This window comes from Xenopus tropicalis, chromosome 4, assembly GCF_000004195.4.
Source record: "Xenopus tropicalis strain Nigerian chromosome 4, UCB_Xtro_10.0, whole genome shotgun sequence".
In the NCBI taxonomy this organism is placed as follows: Eukaryota; Metazoa; Chordata; class Amphibia; order Anura; family Pipidae; genus Xenopus; species Xenopus tropicalis.
The window spans coordinates 40,928,850-40,952,088 of record NC_030680.2 but is presented as its reverse complement, the minus strand read 5'-3'; the positions used below and the strand labels follow the sequence as shown (position 1 = coordinate 40,952,088).

General features: G+C 38.0%; 2 protein-coding genes across 2 annotated transcripts; both read left to right on the top strand.

The window, feature by feature from the left end:
- The first annotated feature begins 8,848 nt into the window (after positions 1-8,848).
- On the top strand, positions 8,849-13,076 carry LOC101733231 (chymotrypsin B). Its single transcript, XM_004913508.2, has 7 exons — positions 8,849-8,959; positions 9,274-9,377; positions 10,794-10,873; positions 11,581-11,659; positions 11,978-12,158; positions 12,427-12,560; positions 12,805-13,076. Exons 1-7 carry the CDS (start codon positions 8,908-8,910, stop codon positions 12,964-12,966), a joined length of 792 nt encoding a protein of 263 aa, XP_004913565.1. The 5' UTR covers positions 8,849-8,907; the 3' UTR covers positions 12,967-13,076.
- A 4,425-nt stretch (positions 13,077-17,501) lies between these two features.
- On the top strand, positions 17,502-23,009 carry ctrb1 (chymotrypsinogen B1). The gene is made up of 7 exons (XM_002944631.4): positions 17,502-17,553; positions 18,181-18,284; positions 19,403-19,482; positions 20,471-20,549; positions 21,712-21,892; positions 22,288-22,421; positions 22,738-23,009. The coding sequence occupies exons 1-7, from the start codon at positions 17,502-17,504 to the stop codon at positions 22,897-22,899; spliced, it is 792 nt and encodes a 263-aa protein (XP_002944677.2). The 3' UTR covers positions 22,900-23,009.
- The last annotated feature ends 230 nt before the right edge of the window (positions 23,010-23,239 follow it).

Here is a 23,239-nt window from a genome sequence, read left to right as displayed (position 1 = left end):
GAGGCCTAAGTCTTGGATGTTTAAATACAGGTATGAGACCCATTTTCCAGAATGCTTGGGACCTGGGGTTTTCCGAATAAGGGGATTTTTAAAAAATTAGAATTATTTGAATAAAATAGTCTATGGGAGATGGACTTTCCGTAATTTGGAACTTTCTGGATAATGGGTTTCCATATAAGGGGTCCGATACCTGTACATTTCTTTTCAACCATTGGAGCTATTTCAGATTATATTTATGTAATGCATCAAGATGCAAATTTATATGTGAATTAATTTTGATAAAAATACCATCTTGTTTTTGTATTATGGGGTTTGGGTGAGATATTTTAAAGCTGATTGATATGCTGTTTTGACAGGAAGGGGCCACATTATGTAGCATTAGTTCAAGCTGTGTTGGCATACAATACTGTTATTATTCACTGTTCCTGTAGTTACCAGGGACGGATTTATGCCAACTCCTACCTTTCCCAGCCCTGGGTGGAAGCTCTGCCAAAGCTTTCTGTACTAAAGGTTTGGGATGTTATGTAAGTGCATTGTGGTGCTCTGGGAAAAAAAGTGCCAACAGTCTGTCACAGTGTATTTATTTAAGTGCTTTAATGGCACCTTTAGGGAATAATACAGTGCAGCTGTGGGCTCCTGAAAGGTGTATGTGCAATGTTAAATTTGTTGTCAGGTGACAGTGCCTTAGAGGGTTTATCAGCATGTCTGCCCAAATACAGTGTAAGGCAAACCATAGTGGGAACAGAAATCATATCTTGCAGGTGGAAGCAGAAACATTTCCATCAATTCCTTATCAAGTTTATTAAGGGAACAAATGGAAAAAGATTAACTTAAATAGCGCACATTACTAAATGTACTAGTAAATAATTCATCATAAAAATATTAGCCCTTGACCTGCATTATTTTTCAAAATAAATGTATTTTATTAACAGTTTTGCTCTTAATTACTTTAGCTTTATTACTTTAATCTAACAATTTTTTCTGTAATGTAAACCTTTTCTTGACTTACAATGTAACCTTGTTATTTAGGCTGAACATTAAACCTTAGCTATTTAGCCTTTATTTTATTGTTATTTATTCCCTCTGACATAATGGGCCTGATTCAGTTCAGTGAGAAAAAGGTTTATTACATGAAATCTGATGGACGAGATTCAATTTGAGATGCAATTCATTTAAAAAAACATATCTCATAATTTATTATGTGAAAACTCTATTGAAGTCTACGTGAAAAGGCTTTTCTCCTCAAAATGAATCTTGTCCACGTTTTTATGTGACAAACCATTTCTCACTGAAATAAATGTGGCCCAATGAATGATTCATTCCTAAATGAAAGAATGTCTAATATATTGTTTTAAACATACAATAAATAGTAATACTTATGTTAATTATTATAAGTACAACAATTATTCATTCATGAATAGAATTAAAAGGTGTCATTTATTAACTGATCAGCATGGCAGATTGTACTGCAGTGGAGCTAGATGACACCTGGGTATTACAGTCATTCTCTTTAATCTCTGACTGCCTTATACTTATCACCTACACATTCACCTGGAAACTGTATGCAAACCATAATGGTTATTGTGTAATTTCATAAACTCATCTCAGGTGCAAATTATCTGAGTTGCAATAAAACATGGGTCCCTAGATGTGCAAGACTGCAGTGATATGAAATAATAGATCTGCACAGTTAGCAAGTTTAATAAAGGATAGTACAGCTACAGCATTATAATGCCAAATTTTCCAGACCTGGGGCCTTATAAACAGTAACTTTTTTACCCAAAAGTGCAAATATGTCCCTCTAGTCCAAACTACTAAACAGCAATCCTTTGCCAAAGTTAGAGGAAATTGTTTTTTTTTCAGCAACTTTTATTGTTGGAAAACAGATTAAAGAAATGTTATCCAAAAGAACAACAAAATACATAAGTACTTTCTGAACCCCAAAGAAACAACATTGTTTTGCTTGAACTTTACAACATGATCATGGGAACAATGAACAGTTTGATGGCCATTATGCATAGGAAAATGGATTGTCCCCTGAAAACATACACACATGCCCAAAGTTATGTGTAGTACTGCCCGTAACAGTTGACCAGAAACCTTAGATATTTGGAAAGTGCACATTTTACAAAATTTAGTGGATAACTATGTCTTAATACAAGTACAAAACTGCAAATCTTTGCTAAAATTGTAAAAATTTCTGATAATGGTCTAGTGTTACATATCAAAAGAATGTCAGGGTTTTTTTTGATAATAGCCATTGGCATATGGGGGCCTAAAAATGTCTTCTTACTATAAAAAATAAAATATGTCTTCTCCAACTATCAAACTGGAATTACATAGTAACATAGTAAGTTGGGTTGAAAAAAGACATATACGTCCATCACGTTCAACCATAATGCCTATATATAACCTGCCTAACTGCTAGTTGATCCAGAGGAAGGCAAAAAAAAAACCCCATCTGAAGCCTCTCTAATTTGCCGCAGAGGGGAAAAAATTCCTTCCTGACTCCAAGATAGCAATCGGACCAGTCCCTGGATCAACTTGTACTAAGAGCTATCTCCCACAACCCTGTATTCCCTCACTTGCTAAGAATCCATCCAGCCCCTTCTTAAAGCTATATAATGTATCGGCCAGCACAACTTATTCGGGGAGGGAATTCCACAACTTCCCAGCTCTCACTGTAAAAAATCCTTTCCGAATATTTAAATGGAACCTCCCTTCTTATAAACAGAGTGGATGCCCTCGTGTCCATTGGAAGGACCTACTGGTAAATAAAGCATTAGAAAGGTTAATATATGATCCTCTTATATATTAAAACATAGTTATCATGTCACCTCTTAAGCGCCTCTTCTCCAGTGTAAACAGACCCAACTTGGCCAGTCTTTCTTCATAACTGAGACTTTCCATACCCTTTACCAGCTTAGTTGCCCTTCTCTGGACCCTCTCTAATTCAATAATGTCCCGTTTGAGCACTGGAGACCAAAACTGAACAGCATATTCTAGATGGGGCCTTCCCCCCTCCTCCCGTGAATCTATACCCCTTTTAATACAGCTCAAAACCTTGTTTGCCCTTACAGCTGCTGCCTGGCATTGCTTGCTACAGCCAAGTTTATTATCTACAAGGACTCCAAGGTCCTTCTCCATTATGGATTTGCCTACTGCAGTCCCATTAAGGGTATAAGTGGCTTGCATATTTTTACATCCCAGGTGCATGACCTTACATTTATCCACATTAAATCTCATCTGCCACTTAGCTGCCCAGATTGCCAGTTGGTCAAGATCGTGCTGCAAGGATGCCACATCCTGGATAGAATTGACTGGTCCGCAGAGTTTTGTGTCATCTGCAAACACTGATACATTACTTATAATACCCTCCCCTAAGTCATTTATGAACAAGTTAAACAAAAGTGGACACAGTACAGAACCCTGAGGGACCCCACTGAGGACCTTATTCCAAATAGAGAATGTACCATTAACAACCACCCTCTGTACCCGATCCTGTAGCCAGTTTTCTATCCATGTGCAAACGACTTCACTAAGACCAATAGACCTTAGTTTAAAAAGCAGTCGTGGGGAACGGTATCAAATGCTTTGGCAAAATCCAAATAGATTATATCTACTGCATCCCCACTGTCCAGCTTCTTACTTACCTCATCATAAAAAGCAATTAAATTGGTCTGACATGACCTGTCCTTCATAAATCCATGCTGATTACTGCTCATAATGCCATTCTCCACTACATAATTTTGAATGTGATCCCTTAACAAGCCTTCAAATAACTTGCCCACCACGGATGTCAAACTTACAGGCCTATAATTGCCAGGCTGAGATCTTACTTCCTTTTTAAATATAGGAATTACATTCGCCTTCTTCCAATCCCTAGGTACCATACCTGAGAATATCAGAAACAAGGGCCACTGTAATTCTGCCCCTAGCTCTCTCAGTACCCGAGGGTGTATTCCATCTGGCCCAGGTGCCTTGTTTACATTTATCGTGTGTAACCCTTTAAGCACCATATCCTGTGCCAACCACTGTGTAGATGGAGCTGAGGCAACAGTGCAGCTATTGGGTGGGACTTGGCCCACTGGCTCCTCTACTGTATACACAGAAGAAAAGAACTGGTTAAGCACATCTGCCTTTTCTGTATCCGCTGTAACCATATTGTTACTATAACTCAATGGGGCCACACCCTCAACCTGCATCTTTTTGCTATTAACATACTTAAAAAACTTTTTGGGGTTAGTCTTGGCCTCTGCCGCGATGCACTCCTCATTTTCTATCTTTGCCTTCCGGATTGCTGTTTTACAACACTTGTTATAGTGTTTATATTCATTAAACTCAGCAACTATCCCCTCTGACATATTTCTTAAAAGCTTTCCTTTTTTTCCTTATTAATTTCTTTACCCCAGTGTTAAGCCACATAGGGTGATTAAATGACAACCATTTCTGCTCTGTGTTTTTATCAGAAAACATAATGCCCCAATCTATGCCCTGAAGCGCTGCCCTTAAGGAGCTAAAATTTGCCTTCCTAAAATTCATTGTCTTTGTTGCCCCAATGTAAATTTATTTCCTGCACCAAATTAATTTCTAAAGTTTTCATTTCTAGTTTTTTGGAAATTTTTTCCAAAACTTTGTGTGTAGCAGTTTAATATAGCACTTTGGTGGATATAAGACAGCAAGTTTATTCAGAAGTCTGCTAGGACACAGGGCCTAATGCATTTCGGGCATACTGTTTCTATAAGCCTATGATTAAAGGCATCATGCCCGAAATGCATTTGGTCCTGTGTCCTTAGCAGCCTACTGAAAAAAACTGCCATCTTTTATCCACTGGTGTCTTCTCTTTACTATGTTAAACTTTGTTACAGTGGAGAGTGCTGTTGACAGAGCACCTGACATACAAATACACCTGGAGGAGTGATAATACAAGACGTGAGGGGTGAGTCTTGGACAGCTTCTTTATGTCTGTGTGTAGTAGTTCTTACAATGCTTGTACAGATCATACGATTATTAGAAACAAGTTGAAATTATGTGGCAATGTGTCACCAGGCAGGTATGCAGAAGCAAAACTTCAAAACTGCAGCTACATTTTGGCTCCTGGACTCCACATGTTTAAAGCTACTGAGATCCTTGTCATCCCAGCATTCCACCTGAATCTACACAACCCTGTATGTTGCACAAGACAATTAAGACCATAAAGATAAAGATGCAGACAACTGGCATGAAGAGTAATCCCTGGTAAAAAATAGAGTATATCATGTATTTTTACTCAAATTTTTTCTATTGGTCTTCATTTTTTATAGTATTATAATTATTTGTCTTCTGACTTTTTTACGCTTTCAAATAGGGGTCACTGACCCCCAACAACCCATAAACTATTGCTCTGCAAGCCTATAATTTTATTGTTATTGTTACTTTTTATTACTTTTTTTTGCTTTCTATAAATATATAAGCCTCTCATTAAAACCACTGCCTGGTTGCTAGGATAATTTGGACCCCAGCAACCAGATAGCTGCAGAAATTGCAAACTGGAGAGATACTGAACGAAAAACAAAATAATGCAAAAAGCACAAACAATTAAAAAATGAATACCAATTGCCAATTGTCTCAGAATATCACCCTTTGCAGCACAACAAATAGTGTTATATCTTACCTTAGTTTGTCAAGTTAAAGCATTAGAAATCTTGATAAATAATTTTAAACCCAATAAAAAGAATTTGAAAATGTTAGTGTGCAAAAGACCCTAGGGTTGATTCACTAAAGGTCAATAAGTGTTATCTCACATTTTTTGCGTTAAAATTGACGCGGAAAAATGCATAGTTCGCTAAAGTATTATTGCATGCGTTAAGTCGCATAACGCATGCGCTAAATTTCGCACTACCGCATGCGTTAATTTTAACGCAATGCGTTTATTTGCGCTCAGAAATAATACAGTATTAACGCATAATACTAACGCATGATTCACAAACACTTAGACGTGCTAAATATCGCATTTGTGCGAAAATTAACACCTACTTGGGGCAGGCGGTAATTATAGAAAAGTACAGTTCATGAGCTTTTGGCAACACAATATGGACTTTGCAGTGGGATTTATTCAAGTATATGTTGGCCCTAGAGTGATGCAGCCTCCAGTTTGCAGGGAAGTTGTCATTTTCTTAAAAAGTAGTTTTACGAAAGTAATGCTGTGTATGGCTAATATGGTGTACGTTTTTTTCACACGCGGCGACTATTTGTGCGCAATGCGTTCATTAGCGCGCATTCCATCAAATACTGCACGAAAATAGTCTTCGCGACAAACAGCATTGCGTCTAAATTAACACAAGTATCCTTTTAGTGAATCGTGCGTTAAGACGTGAAAAATTAGACGCGATAAAAAAAATAGCGCTCGAAATATCGACCTTTAGCGAATTATATTTGAATTCCTGACTTGGTGGCAAGTTTTGGTTGATTAAAACAAGATTTACTACCAAATAAAGCCCCCTGTAAGCTGATAGTGTGCATAGAGGCCCCTAATAGCCAATCTTAGCCCTTATTTGGCACCTTCATGAACATTATTATGCTTGTGTTGCTCTCCAAGTCTTTCTACATTTGACTGTGGCTCATGAGTAAGAAAGGTTGGGGATCCCTGTACTATAGCCTTTTCTTAACCTTATAGTATGGAGCATATCCTTCCATTTTCTTGTTATTAGGCATCTCGTGGCCAAGAATATTTGAATGAAAGTTACAGTATTGTAACCCTTTCTTGGCTGTAACTAAGCCAATAGCACGACTAGATAGGTCTAGAGCATGGGGTACACGCGACTCAGTCCTTCAGGATGGGCCTTCGCTATGTGGAAGTAACCAAACGGAGCTAGGGTGTAGTGCAACTACAACTCACTGTAGCTGTGTGCAGTGCAGAATAACAAATGGGCGCCAGAAGGTTCTTGCAGTTGAACAGTAGAACTGGTTTATTTTCAGCAACAAGCAACTTGCAGGGTTATGCAATATACTCACACATCAGTTAGCATAGCAGTCTCTGAGGACAGCACAGAGAGGGGGCACACCCGCTCCTCCCAACTCCCCTTGAGCCAGGCAGGATCAGTGCCACCGGTTCAGTTGCTCACTCTGTGGAACAGCTAGCTGGATACCACACTCCTCAGGCCCCACGGCAACTTTGGATCAGGGTTCAAACTACCTGCCTCCTAGGTCTAAACCGTGGCCCTACACTAAGGCAACAGTGCCTGTCTGGAAGGGACTCCCACAGCTACTTTCCTCTGAGCCAAACTGCTCGTGCTCTCTTCCCTCACTATCTCACTTTCCTAGAAAGTGCTCCACAAAACTTGCTATCTAACTGGTCCTCATTCACGGGGTCCCTGTCCCCGACTTCACCAGAGTGGCTGACACACTCTGGGGCACATGGCTTTACTGGGGGCCTAGTTCCTTGCCTCCAGCACAGTGCTCCTTCCCCTGTGAACACAGGCAGCCAAAGAGGCAGACCCACCCCCCTGCTAAACACTATATCAGAGTGCCAAGGGAGTGGTCTCCCTGTGAACCAATAATCACACATCTGAACTCAAAACTGATACAGGGGTCTTTGCCCAGTAACAGCACAAAACCAGGAAGCTGCAGGGTTAAAAGCCATAGGGACTAGTTAACCCTATGGATCCCTACAGTATATTTGTTTTAAGTAACATAGTTTAGTTTCAAAAACAGAAGAAATGAGGTTCCATCTTGAGATGTGAAAAGTGTTTTTTACAGTAAAAGTGGTGAAGTTGTCTCTCTGAAGCGGTGGTGCTGGCAGTTATAAGAAAGGTTTGGATGGCTTTTTAGCGAGGGAGAAAATACAGAGTTACTAAAATGAAGTAAAAAGTTTATCCAAGGTTTGATCTGGTTGCCATCTTGGAGCCAGAAAGCCTCTCTGGATCAGCCAGAAGTTAGGCCAGAAGATAAAACGTGTTAAAATATATCTTTGTAATTATTACATCATTTTATCTGATATAAAACCCAACTTATTTTCCACACTTGACTTGTAAATGTTGATGTCAGTGACTTTATATCATATTAGGATACAGCAGGGAAAGATTCTCAGACATATTTAAGTGTTCCCATGCTAAATTAAAGGGCATGGAAGGGAAATGAAATTTACAATATCAGAAATTTACAATGTGTATTTATTTAAAATGTCAAGTGCTGGGTAGAAAGAAACTGATCCAAATATATGCTGTTGATAGCAATGACATGTTAAAGGAACAGTAACACCAAAAAATGAAAGAGCTTTAAAGTAATAAAAATATAATGCACTGTTGCCCTGCACTGGTAAAACTGGTGTGTTTGCTTCAGTAACACTACTATAAGTTATATAATAAGCTGCTGTGTAGCCACGGGGGCAGCCATTCAAGCTGGAAAAAAGGAGAAAAGGCACAGGTTACATAGCAGAAAACAGACAAGTTCTGTAGAATACAATAGTGTTTTATCTGTTATCTGCTATGTGCCTGTGCCTTTTCTCCTTTGAATGGCTGCCCCCATGGCTACATAGCAGCTTATTTATATAAATTATAGTAGACTTTCTGAAGTAAACACACAACTTTTACCAGTGCAGGGCAGCAGTACATTATATTTTAGTTACTTTTATACACTTTCATTTTTTGGTGTTACTGTTCCTTTAACAAGAGTAAACATGAATGTGTGAGTGTGCAGCATATGTTATTCTATTTATTCCCCAGTCATATTTTTGCTTTTTAGTATCTACTTTTTACTATCAGCAAATGTCATAGATAAAAAAAACCTTGATAAAATGTTCAAGTTGCCATTTTTGGTTTGAAAATCCATGGGGGAGTATTTATTTTCCTTCGGCTCTGCTTTTTTTTTCCTACTATATCACTAGTATATAAGTGTTTCACCAGAAAGCAAAAACTATCCACTTGAATCATGGCTTTCCTTTGGCTTGTTTCCTGCTTGGCTTTAGCCACCACAGTTTATGGTAAGCTTAAGCATATTGTTGACGCTGCTCTGAAGGGGAGATCTAAATTTTCTTGGCAGAAAAAGTCCTGTTGGCAAGCAGCTGAATTAGAACAGAGAGATTATATGCTCGATGCAGAATAATTGTTAATTATAAGGGTAGATCCAATGATATTGTGCTATTGGTGAGCATGTAGCAAAAGTGTAGCAGTGACACTGGGCTCACAGACCCAATTATTAGTTATAGATGTGCATATCAAATATATTCTATTTAAATACTGTATATACAATAACATTTAGCCAGGCTGGACTAATAAAAGTTATTGATTCCCTCAGGCTGTGGCCAACCTCAGATCGCTCCAGTGGTTACAGGTTATGCCAGGATTGTGAATGGCGAGGAAGCAGTTCCAGGGTCTTGGCCTTGGCAAGTCTCCCTGCAGGTAATATGTCTGCGCTGTCACATACTGTAGATATGTTAGTATTGAGTAACCACATGTAATAATTGTGCTATATGTTAGGTATATAAAGTTTATAGTATGAAAATACATTGTCTGTACAATAGTATGCATCATATTGCTTTAGGTTGTCATTTCTTTGTCCTGTATTGTAATTCTGAGGAACATAGATAGTTCTCTTCTCCCTCTTTTATACAAGAGGGGGGGCTGTTGATATGTATCTCAGCTTCTAAGCTTTGCAGATGCTAAACACATACAGTAAATATAACAATACTGAGTCTTTTTGGTTGCAAAGTAATCTCAGATTCCCCCTGTCCCAATTTCTTAGGTTGAATATGGAACCCCACATTCGGTTCTTCCACTTTCTTAGAATGTCTCTGCCACCTGATTTTAAAGCTAGGCGACTATATTATTCTACTGTACATGGCATAGATGACTGAAGGGTCACAAACAGGAAACCTAGTACTGTAAGCTGTTAAAAAGTTCACATATCAGCAAGAAGAAATAAAGTTTTCTCACAGTTGGCAACTTAACAGTGTCCGAACAAATGCCCTAATGAGAACAGTTTGTTTCATATGGGCATTAAAAAAATCCTCTTTTAATCTATGATAGCTTTAGAAAGCAACTCAACTACTATCCAATGTTAGCCCCCGCTAGTCCCTCCGACTATATCCGTCGATAGCTTTTGTAGTCACTACTGGACCTAGCAGCACAAAGAAGCTTATTTATAAATAAATCTCCTCTGTTGTCATTAGCAGCATTTAGGTAGTGATTGTTTTTATCTGAATTAACTGATGATTGTAAAAAATATTGGTTAAGGACTTGGCAAATACATGGCCTATTAACTAAATAGACCATGCATATACAGTATATAAACCCACCCCAGCCGACACTAGACCTAACTGTGAAAATCCAGTGGCAGAGCTGGGGGGGTGGGGGGTCAGGAGCAATTTTCCCCTGGGCGTGACACCATGCACACTGAAAGTAGGTGTGCATGTGACATAACTTCTGCTATCTGGGGGTGCATATGAAACAATGATTTTACAATGCTTTACAAATTAGTTAGTAAAAAAGTAAATTATCTGATGTGGTATTGCATTGAAACAATGGAATGAATTTCAACATGCAAAAAATATAAATATTTCCCAAAAGAGGTAAAAAGAGAAGTAGAGAACAAAAATGTAAATGAAAGAAATAGAAAAAGATGGATGTAGAAAACAGGAGTGCAAAAGGGATGAAAGGGAGGGAGATGTACAGTACATGGTGTGAAAAGGGTAGAAAACAAGATAACAAGGGGTGAGCAGAAGGAAAGAGAGGTAGAGGTACAGAGAGTGTAAGAGCAGAACAACAGCCAGAAGGAGAGATGTTGTTTAAAAATGATTACTGTATTGTTATTTACAGGATTCCACTTCATGGCACTTTTGCGGAGGTTCCCTTATTAACAATGAGTGGGTTGTAACTGCTGCTCACTGTGGTGTCTCGTAAGTATCGATACTACTCTTTGTAAAAATAAGTAAGGAAAATCATGTAATCCCTTCTACAAACAGAACATTTTCTAGACTAAAATGAAAAGGCCACCTATGCTTAAAGGGTACTGCCAGCCAAAAACCTTACATATTTTTTTTTGTTTTCTGTAATTTAGCTGTTTTCTGATTCTAAATATGTATAGTTTCCAACTGTCACAGAGTTGTTTTCTTTGTTTGGAAAAGCTTTATCACTGTCATTTGCTAATTAATACTGGCAGAGACATGAAAACATCACCTTTAAGACAATCTCTGTCATTTAAAGGTTCTTTTACAACATATTGGCTGCCACTTAAAAATAGGTGACCATGATACCTTACACAGGTATGGGATCCCTTATCTGGAAACCCGTTATCCAGAAAGTTCTTTAAAAATGATTTCCTTTTTCTATGTAATAATAGAGCAGAACCTTGTGCTTGATCCCAACTAAGATATAAATAATCCTTATTGGAGAGGCAAAACAATCCTATTGGGTTTATATAATGTTTAAATGATTTTTAGCAGACTTAAGTTATGGAGATCCAAATTACGGAAAGAACCCTTATCCCCAGGTCCCGAGCATTCTGGATAACAGGTCCCATACCTGTATACAGATATTTACAAAAAATGTGGCCCAAAACATTTGGAACAAGTAATGCTTACAGCTTCTATGCTACTTCTTACAGGACCAGAGATAAGGTGGTTCTCGGAGAGCATGACCGAGGCTCAAACGTTGAAAAAATCCAGTCTCTTGCTGTTGCTAAGGTATTTACTCATTATACTGCATACTTCAGAATTACTTAGGCTGCCAGAGATTATACAAGGCACATACAGTATAAATATATATGAAGGTATAAAGGCTGTATTTGCCTGTATTTATAGTGAGGCTTTTAACATGATGTTAGGGAGGAGCCTTACCTCAGGCATCACTCAGTCTTGTCTTAACCAGCCAGATTACATTATTGCCCAGTTTACAGTTACACACATGAGCATTCAGTACACTTGATAGCTAGACATTATATCTTGAAAAAAATGTTTTTGGAATCTCTTTTTTTTAATTAACTTGACTTTTTTTGGCAACAGGTCTTCACACACCCACAGTGGAATTCCAACACAATCAACAATGATATTTCCCTGATTAAGCTAGCCACTCCAGCTGTCCTTGGCGCAACTGTGGCTCCAGTTTGTCTGGCTAATACTGGAGACGATTATGAAGGAGGGCGCATCTGTGTTACCAGTGGATGGGGAAAGACCAGATACAATGGTGAGATCCAAAGGCTAAATCCATATTATTTATGGTGGTGGTGGAGGGGGTAATAGTTAGTTGGTAATAGAAATACATTTAAAAACAAGCTAAATGTGAATGCTTACATAGCACACTCCCATAACCAAATCATATAATAGGATAAATTTCCCTCTAACAAATAAGGGCAAGGTCTAAATCTAAGAACTCTTAGAGAAACTATCTTAGATCTAAGCTGTGGTGTTGGAATAAATACATGATTACAATTGTTTTTGCTTTATTTATACAGCATTTACAACTCCAAACCAACTGCAGCAAACTGCTCTACCTCTGCTGACAAACGATCAGTGCAAGAGCTACTGGGGAAATAATATCACTGGCACAATGATCTGCGCTGGTGCTGCTGGCTCCTCTTCCTGCATGGTTTGTATATTTAACATTTATATGAATACTGTACTAGCAATTAGTGCCTGGTGGCTAATATCATACTATAACCCGCTAATGTCTCCATTATTTTCTTTCTGCTATGCCTAAGCTATGCTACATCACTGAGCATAGACGTTTTTTTAAAACTCAAACCATTTCATTGTATGATTTAAAGTTTCTTCAGTATCATTATATTTTCTAACTATTTCTAATTGTCCGGCATTTTCTTGTTCACACACAGGGTGATTCTGGTGGACCACTTGTATGCCAGGCTAATGATGCATGGACACTTGTTGGCATTGTGTCCTGGGGAAGCAGTATGTGCTCAACAAGCACTCCAGCTGTGTACGCCCGTGTTGCAGTTCTCCGTTCTTGGGTTGACGAGATTGTGGCTTCCAACTAATGCACATTCCAAAATATAGTATTCTCAAAATGGTGGAGAGAAATTAAATTGTGAAATGTAATGTAACTGTCTGAAATATTCAGTACTGGAATAAAGTATCAGTAAATAAAGTGCTTGTCTTGAGTAATTCTGAGATAAAGGTTTTGCAGTTCACTTGTGAATTGCTCTTATGTTTAAAACATCTGCAAGATTCAAAGACAGCTAAAACTTTCATCAGGTTGATGAGAACAGGGAAAAAGCAGAAATTCTGAACTGTTAATTTTCATTTGTCTACACACCTGAGAAACCAGCGAATCAAGGCTTCCTTTTTAATAGACCATTTCTAGTAATGTAAATACTGATGCATGGGTCACTGAGGAGGAAATTCAAAAGAGATTTAACTCTCATGTGTTGCTGCTATTAAAAAAGGGATCCCGTTCTCAGACTGAAAACTATAGGCCTGTTTGTCTGACATCAGTGGTAGAAAAGTTTTTGGAAGGGGTAATAAGGGATAGGGTACTTGAATACACTGAAAATCACAATACTAAGTTTGTGCTAGCATGGTTTTATACGTAACAGATCTTGCCAGACTAGTTTGATTGCCTTCTATGAGAAGGGGAGCAGGAACCTTGACTCTGGGATGGCAGTTGATGTAATCTACTTAGACTTTGCTAAAGCTTTTGATACAGTACCACCTAGAAAGTTAATGGTGAAATTGAGGAATATTGGTCTGGAACATTATATTTGTACTAGGCTAGAGAACTGGCTGAAGGATAGATTACAAAGAGTGGTGGTAAATGGAACATTGTCTAATTTAACCAGTGTTGTTAGTGGAGTACCGCAGGGGTCAGTCCTTGGTCCTTTGCTTTATAACTTGTTTATTAATGACCTGGAGGAGGGCATACAAAGTACTGTTTCTATTTTCGCTGATGATACTAAATTGTACAAAACTATAAGTTCCCCGCAGGATGCTGCCATCTTGATAAGATTGGAAAACTGGAAAGCAAAAGTGAAAATAAGGTTCAGTGTTGAAAAGTGCAAACGTATACACTTTAGTAGAAATAATATAAATGCAAGTTATACAGTAAATGGTAGTTTATTGGGGGAATCCTTAATTGAGAAGGATCTGGGGATTTTTTTAGATAACAATTTGTCCAATTCAGGCAATGCCGTTTCGTGGCTACTAAAGCAAATAAAGTGCTGTCTTGCATAAAAAAAGGCTTTAACTCAAGAGATAGAAAAATAATTTTGTATATTTATAGGTCTCTGGTAAGGCTTCACCTTGAGTATGCAGTGCAGTTTTGGGCACTTGTAAGGGGTCGATTACTCTGTACAAGTACATTAGAGGGGATTATAGACATTATAGACAGGGGATGTTCTTTTTTTTCCCATAAAAACAATCAGCGCACCAGAGGCCACCCCTTTAGAGGAAGCAAACTTTTATTTGAAGTGTATGTGTTTTTTATGGTGAGGGCAGTGAGGTTGTGAAATGCCCTTCCTAGTGATATTGTGATCTCAGATTCTGTTAATGCTTTTAAGAGGGGCCTGGATGATTTCCTAAACAAGCATGTCATGTACACTCTCACTGTGTCAGACACCTCTACACCTGTCAGACACCAGTCAACTACTAGCTAATCGCTGCCACCATGGTAGTTTACCAGTCACCCGCCGTAACCCCTCCAGAACTCCCTGTCCCTGGCAGTGAAATGGTCTATACCAAACACTCCAGCACACAACAGGTTAACTACTCTAAGCATAAATACACTCTGCTAACAGTTAGGGGTTATATAGCATTCAAATACCAGTTGCTATGCACAAAACTCGCAGCTTAAGGCTGAAGACACATGGGACGATTAGTTGGCGCGACTTTTAAAAGAGTCGGTCACAGAGACTAATCGCAGCAACATTGTGGCTATAGGCTGCGACTAATCGGGTTTTTAATAATGTACTGACATGACACCTCCCCCCTTCAAGACTCACTGGCCGAAACCAACTTTGGCACTGCCAGTACGCATTATTCCTTTATACAGATGCGAGCCAATTAAAAAATGAATCCCTATTGAACAATATTAAGGGTTATTTTACCTTCAGGCCTAAAATCTCTTTCCTTGGGATCTATATCCGCATGATCCAAGGGACTGGAGGAGTAAGATTTGGATACAATTCTCACCCACACCATGTTACCATTACAGTCACTGCATAGGGTGTTTTTTTTGAGTGCTAGACCGCAATCTGTAACTGCCCACTGCAGGCACCTGGCCTCTGTCTTTTGTCCCTGCCTTTCCCTAATGCCTGTGGGGCCCTCCTGCTTGTTTCTAGTGCCCCATTCTCTGGGCCTAGTCTTGGAAACTGATTCTAACCATCCACCTACATTATGCCCTAGACTGGCATAAACTACTGGGGTCCACCCATGTATCCGGTGCCTTCGGTCACACTGTTAGATTGTGAGTTGTCTTGAGGACAACAACCTGTACTTAACTTAACCCAACTTAACTATGTAACAATGTGTACAAAGATAATGACTCCACAGTACTATCAGTAGATATTGCTGCATATGAAATCCAAACTCTAACCATAGACTTAAATTGAGTAGTTCATTACTTTTGCAGGAGTAGGATAGTTTTATGGTTTGGTTTTACTTTTAACTTTTCCTAAAAATACATATTCAAATGGGATAAAAAAATAAAGGTTAATTTCATGATACAGTATATATTCTTCTAATAATCCCCTGGGCCTTTTAGTTATATCTTCTCAATATAATTCCATTAAAGAACAATTCATTCTCTTTGGCCCCATGTACAGTGTAATTCAATATCCACGGTGGTGCCATAGTGTAATGCTATGGCAAACCCGATATATAATAATACCTCCACCTTGGTAAAGATTTATTGTCGTACTTGCTTGCCGGCAGGGGAAAAGCCTGATAAATAACCTTGAAAAAAAATCAGTAATCATGACATGTAATGTAATAATAATAATGTTACTCCCTGGATAACTTTATCTAAGAAATTAAAGGTCAGTTATTACAACTCAATGTCCTATGAAAATGACACAATAGGACAATAGTAATTCTACAAGTACAGTTACTCCAGAGTTCCACAATGTCAGCAGGCACACGTGTGTAGGATTCTGCAGAAATGACAAGAACCATATGTTCTATATGTTCATTTGTTCTACTACAACCTGTTCTTAAAGGGATATTGTCATGATTTTTATGGTGTACTTTTTATTTCTAAATTACACTGTTTACATAGCAAAAAATTAACTCTACCATTTTAAATTGTATTTATGTATTTTTCTTACTGTAATATTGGTGTGTAGGCTCCATCTCAGTACATGGTGCCTGAGTCTGAGCTTTCAGAAGGAGCCAGCGCTACACATTAGAACTCCTTTCAGATAACCTATTGTTTTTCCTACTCCCATGTAACTGGACGAGTCCCAAGCCTGACTTGGATTTCTTACTATTGAGTGCTATTCTGATACCTACTGGGAGCGGCTATCTTGCTCCCTTCCCATTGTTCTGCTGATCGGCTGCTGGGAGGAAGGTGATATCACTCCAACTTGCAGTTCAGCAGTAAAGTGTGACTAAAGTTTATCAGAGCACAGGTCACATGGCTGTGGCACCCTGGGAAGAACATGGCTAGCCCAATGTGAAATTTCAAAATTAATTATAAAAAAATCTTATTGTGTTTTTGAAAAACGGATTTCAATGCAGGATTCTGCTGGAAAAGCTCTATTAACTGATGCATTAATATTTCTTTTAAGTAATAAATTAAAAAATAATCTTAAGATGTGAAAAGTGTTTTTACAGTGAGAGCAGTGAAGTTGTGGAATTCTCTCCCCAAACCAGTTGTTCTGGCAGAAAGGATTGAATGCCTTTTTAGCTAGGGAGAAAATACATAGTTAGTAAAATGAAATACAAAGTTGATCCAGGACTGGCCTTTTCCCTTCCTTCTAGATCAGCCAGCCAGCAATTAGGAAGGTTTTATTTGTTAACACAAGGTATAAAATGCTTTAAAAATGTTAAAATATATATTTGTAATTATTATATGATTTTATCTTTATAGGCCAACTTACATAGCCACATTTGGCTTATGGATGTTGATGTCAATGACTTTATATTATATCAGGATACAGGAAGAGAATCTCAGAAATATATTTTTTTATAAGTTTTACACATGCTAAATTAAAAGGAATGAAAGGGGAATAATATTAGAAATTTACACTGTACATTTCTTTAAAATGCCAAGGGTTGTGGAGAAAAATTGATCCAAATATGTGACCTTGATGGCAATGTCAAGTTAACAAGAGTAAACATTAATGCATGAGTATGCAACATATGTCAGTTTTGCTTGTTAGTATCTGCTTTTTACTATTAGCACATGTTATATATAAACAAAACATTTATAGCAAACCTTGATAAAACGTTTAAGTTGCCATTTTTAGCTTGAAAATGACGAAGGAGTATTTGCTGTCCTTCACCTCTACTACTTTTTCCTACTCTATCACAAGTATATAAGTGTTCCATCAGAATGCAAAAACTATCCACTTGAATCATGGCTTTTCTTTGGCTTGTTTCCTGCTTGGCTTTAGCCACCACAGTTTATGGTAAGTTTAAGTGCATTGTTGATACTGCTCTGAAGGGGATAGTATAAGGGTGAAGCATGTAGCAGCTACTTTTTCAAGGCTACTAAATGCCAGAAAATACCCTGCCATAGACAGTACTACAGTACTGGGAATTGCCTCTGCTAAAACACACATAGAGACAATTATCAGTAAATGATTAGCATTGTCTTTTTTAGCAGACACAACAAGTAGCTGCTACTAGTAGCTCTGTGTGTCTTCATCCTTATGGATCTAAATTTTCTTGGCAGAAGAAATCCTGTTGGCAAGTAGCTGAATGCACATTGCTAATAAGAATAGAGAGATTATTTTTTATGGATAAGAAATGGTAGTCCATCTCCAAATGTAAAATATAGTTGTATCATATGTTCACTGCAGAATAATTGTGCAGGATAAGGGTAGACACAATGACATCTTAAATGTCCTATTGGCGAGCATGTAGCAATAGTGTGGCAAAGGTTTTGAGCCCCTGAGCTCATAGACATCATTATTAGTTATAGATGCCAGATATATTCTATTTGAATATTGTACACATAATAACATTCAGACATGTTTCTATAATGTACAAGTTTCTCATATATTTGAATTATTAAAAGTTACTGATTCCCTCAGGCTGTGGCCAACCTCAGATCGCTCCAGTGGTGACTGGTTATGCCAGGATTGTGAATGGCGAGGAAGCAGTTCCAGGGTCTTGGCCTTGGCAAGTCTCCCTGCAGGTAATATCATAGTCACTTAGATCTATTAGTATGGAGTAACAACATTTACAGTATTTATAATAACTGTGCTATTTGTTATGTATATAAGACTAAAGTTTATAGTATGAAAATACATTGTTGATTGTTGATTGATATGTATCATATTGCTTTACTTTTTAATTTATTTTTCCTGTATCATAATTTTGAGGAACATAGGTAGTTCTTTTTTCTTCATTTACATAAGAGGGGGGCTGTTGACATGTATTTTAGCACCTAAGCTAAGCACATAAGAGTAACAAAACTTGGTCTTTTTTGTTGCCAGTTTTTTAGGTTGAACACCTCTTAGGTTGATTCTTCTACTTTCGAAACCTGCCTCTACCGCCTGGTTTTTAAACTAGGGGACTTTTTTTTTTTTTTTTACTGTACATGGCGTAGATGAGTGAAGGCTCACAAACAGGAGCTATTAAAATAATAAATATTTTAGTTTACATACAATCAAGAAGTAATGTATAATTTTATTACAGTTGGTAACTTAATAGAGCCCCGACCAGTGCCTTAATGAGAACAGTTTGCTTCATAGAGGCATGAAAATCCTCTTTTAATCTACAAGCAACTCAACTACTCCAATGTTGCTCCAATAGTCCACTTTTTATCAGGGACTAACAGGGCTGTCAATACCTTTTGTGATCACTATAGGACCTAGCACCTTTGCACAAAGAAGCTAATTTAAAAAAAATATATACTGTATATATAAAAAAAACTGATGATTGTAAAAATATAGAGTAAGGGCTTTACATGGCCTTTATTAAATATTAAAAACAATTGTACAATGCTTTACAAATTAGGTAAGTTATCTGACATGGTAATACATTGAAACAATGGTTTGTATTTTCAACATGAAAATATATAAATATGCCCCAAAGGGAAAGTGTAGAAAGGGAAGTATGGAATGAAAATGAAAATTAAAGAAATGGAAAGAAAAGGATGGTGAGAACTAGAGAGCAGAAGAGCTTAACAGGAGGGAGATGTACATGGTGTGAAGAGGGTAAAAGTAGTAGAGAAGGGGTGAGCAGAAGGAAAGAGAGGTAGAGGTACAGGCAGTGTACCTCTAGAAATGATTACTGTATTGTGATTTACAGGATTCGACTTCATGGCACTTTTGCGGAGGTTCCCTTATTAACAATGAGTGGGTTGTAACTGCTGCTCACTGTGGTGTCTCGTAAGTATTAATACTTCTCTCTGTAAAAAGAACTAAGAAAAATAATGTAATCCCTTCTACTAATACAACATTTTCCAGACTTATGTTTTAGACTTATGTTATTATTAAAGGGATACTGTCATCCTATCAATTTGTTTTTTGTGTCCTGTAGTTCAGCCTCTTAATGATAAGAAATATGCCTAGTTTCCACCTGTCAAGGAGTTGTTTTTTTTCGTTTGGCCAAGATTTTCTAATTAATACTGACAAAGTCTTTATGTAAATAGCACCTTTAAAGGACATGTAAAGCCTACATTTGCCTACAATGTATATCAGTTGGGCATGTCTCCCCCACCCAAATGGCATTATTTGTACTGCCTATATCCCCTGCGTTTGCTAGCACCATCACATTTTCCTAAAGCAAATAGCAGCTTTCACCCGGTGGCCATTTTTCCTCTGATACATAATCAGATACTTTTAAATCTGCAAGCAGCATACACACACAGGCCTTACTCAGCATACATTTCATCAAGAATACAGGCTCACACAGGCAGAACTGTCTCTGATAAAAGTTCTGCTTTGTTTGAGCTGAGCTCAGGAGAAGAGGTTAGGAGAAAAACTTTCTATGGGAACCAGCAATGCCATCTCTTCACGGGCTGCTCGACTGGGGGCGTGTTTAGTAATCTGAGCTTAGAACAACTGAGCATGCCCACAAGCCAGAAGTCAAAGCTAATTCCCGAGGGGGGGGGGCTGAGTGGGTTACAGAAAGAGAAGGAAATCTAAGTGATTAAGGGGATGTTGCCGCCTTACTATTAACCTCTGGACAACCAGTGTGGCAGGTATTGAAAGATTTCAAAGAGACTGTTCACTGATGAAATTTTTGTCTGTGGGGTTTACATGTCCTTTAAGACAAAAATATGTGACAATACTACCTTATACAGACAACTACAAGAAATGTGGTGGAAACCTTTGGAACAAGTAATGCTTACAGCTTCTATGCTACTTCTTACAGGACCAGAGATAAGGTGGTTCTCGGAGAGCATGACCGAGGCTCAAACGTTGAAAAAATCCAGTCTCTTGCTGTTGCTAAGGTATTTACTCATTATACTGCATACTTCACAATGACTTAGGCTGCCAGATATTATGCAAGGCACATACAGTATAAATATACATAGTATAATCAGGATTGTAATTCTGATAAAACTAATTCCAGATTAGATTTACCCATTAGATGTCAATAGGGCAGGCTACAGGAGGCAGCTCCAATGTTTAAAAACAAAAGAAAACACTCCCCGGTCTTTCCCATTTCCTTTCACTTTCCTTAGCTGCTCCTTTTATGTCCTGTGCCCGAATTTACTTCATTTATATAAAAGAAGGTACCGATAAGGGAGATCCATTATCTGGAAACCTGTAATCCAGAAAGCTCCGAACACCATCTCCCATAGACCCAATTTTAACAAAATAATTAACATTTTTTTTTAATGATTCCTTTTTCTCTGTAATAATAAAACAGTACCTTGTACTTGATATAACTAATACTTATTGGAGGTAAAACAATTCTATTGGGTTTAATTAATGATTTTTTAGTAGACTTTAGGTATGGAGACGGCGCTGCTGCCGTGAGGTGAGAAACTCGTCTCAGGGGGCATCAGCCTGCAAGTTACTACAGGTGGTAAAAAGCCACTTCTGGTAACTCTAAGTGCCACAATTCTGATTTTTAAATGCCATTTGGCTTTCTGCAATAGCAATGCAGTCCTCCTCACACCTCTGCAATGCTTAGAAATGTAAGAGTCGGATGCGAGGTAGGGACAGCTTCTGAAAGGCTGCCCCTGGCAAAGGCCCCAGAAACACTCTTGCATGGAAATCCAAAATTACAGAAAGACCCCTTATCTGGAAAACCTCAGATCTTGAGCATTCTGGATAACAGATTCCATACCTTTGTAACAAAGTTATAAAGGCTGTATTTGCCTGTATTTATAGTGAGGCTTTTCACGCACTGGGCCAGATGGAATTTAGTGAGAAAAAAGTTTGAACTTGTCCACAAGTTGTCATGTGATAAACCATGATTTAACTTTTTCTCATTGAATTAAATCTGGCCCAGTGTGATGGGTGTAGCCTTAACCAGCCAGATTACTTTGTTGTCCAGCTGCAGTTACACACATGAGCATTTAGTCAGCCAAACAAGCATATATTGTATTAACAATAAATATTTTTAGAACCTCTTTTTAATTAAATTGACTTTTTTGGCAACAGGTCTTCACACACCCACAGTGGAATTCCAACACAATCAACAATGATATTTCCCTGATTAAGCTAGCCACTCCAGCTGTCATTGGCGCAACTGTGGCTCCAGTTTGTCTGGCTAATATTGGAGAAGATTATGAAGGAGGGCGCATCTGTGTTACCAGTGGATGGGGAAAGACCAGATACAACGGTGAGATCCAAAGGCTAAATCCATATTATTTATGGTGGTGGGGGAGGGGGTAATAGTTGGTAACAAGCAAATGTGAACAATGTGTATGCTTACATAGCACACTCCCATTACAAAATCATAAAATAGGAGATGCTACCTATTCACATATAAAAATATAAGCAATGTCAAAAATTAGGCTCCAAATAGTGAACGATTTGCTGGCTAAACAGGCAGTAGGAGAGGAGGGATAAACAAAGAGATCAAACATCAAACAGATATTTTAAAGATGGATTTAGTGAATTTTCCCTCTGGCAAATTGTGGCAAGGTCTAAATCTAAGTAAGAAAATATCTTAGATCTAAGCTGTAGTGTTGGAATAAAGACATGATTACAATTGTTTGTGGTTTATTTATACAGCATTTACAACTCCAAACCAACTGCAGCAAACTGCTCTACCTCTGCTGACAAACGACCAGTGCAAGAGCTACTGGGGAAACAATATCACTGGCACAATGATCTGCGCTGGTGCTGCTGGCTCCTCTTCCTGCATGGTTTGTATATTTAACATTTATCTGAACACTAGTGCCTGGTGGCTAATATCACATCTTTCTCGTACTATAACCCAATATCTCAGCTAACTTCTCAATTATTTCTCTTTCTGCTATACCTATGCTATGCTACATTAGCATAGAAGTTTTTTTTAACTCAAACCATTTCAACTTATTGTATTATAATGTATAATTTACAATTTCTTCTTCATCATCATCATTATTATTATTATTATCATTATATTTTTGAATTCCTTTAAAGTTTTTCCTATAGTCTGGTGTTGCTTTTGACTTAATTTATTTTTTTGTTCACCCACAGGGTGATTCTGGTGGACCACTTGTATGCCAGGCTAATGATGCATGGACACTTGTTGGCATTGTGTCCTGGGGAAGCAGTATGTGCTCAACAAGCACTCCAGCTGTGTACGCCCGTGTTGCAGTTCTCCGTTCTTGGGTTGATGAGATTGTGGCCTCCAACTAATTCACATTTCAAAATATAGTATTGGCTAAACAGTTGATAGTTATTAAATTGTGACATGTAATATAAATGCTTGAAATATTCAGTACTGGAATAAAGTATCTGTGAATAAATTGCTTGTCTTGAATAATTCAGAGATGAAGGTTTTGCAGTTCACTTTATGGTTCAACTGGCGACCCCCCTCTGTGTGGCCCCACACCTGTCTGGCTGTTTTGATGGCTTACCTTTGTGGAAGCTTTAAATGATATCAGTACTGAGATTAAATGGCCCCCTGCATGGTTCACACCTCATATTCAGCCTGTAATACCCCTGTATTGTTTAAATATGTAATCTCCTGTACTGC

Bases quoted from the DNA above. Each gene is read 5' to 3' on its own strand.
- LOC101733231 (XM_004913508.2), top strand. From the start codon at position 8,908: ATGGCTTTCCTTTGGCTTGTTTCCTGCTTGGCTTTAGCCACCACAGTT. The intron at 9,378-10,793 runs GTAATATGTCTG...TGTTATTTACAG, and splicing joins CTTGGCAAGTCTCCCTGCAG to GATTCCACTTCATGGCACTT. The intron at 12,159-12,426 runs GTGAGATCCAAA...TTATTTATACAG, and splicing joins GGGAAAGACCAGATACAATG to CATTTACAACTCCAAACCAA.
- ctrb1 (XM_002944631.4), top strand. From the start codon at position 17,502: ATGGCTTTTCTTTGGCTTGTTTCCTGCTTGGCTTTAGCCACCACAGTT. The intron at 21,893-22,287 runs GTGAGATCCAAA...TTATTTATACAG, and splicing joins GGGAAAGACCAGATACAACG to CATTTACAACTCCAAACCAA. The intron at 22,422-22,737 runs GTTTGTATATTT...GTTCACCCACAG, and splicing joins CTGGCTCCTCTTCCTGCATG to GGTGATTCTGGTGGACCACT.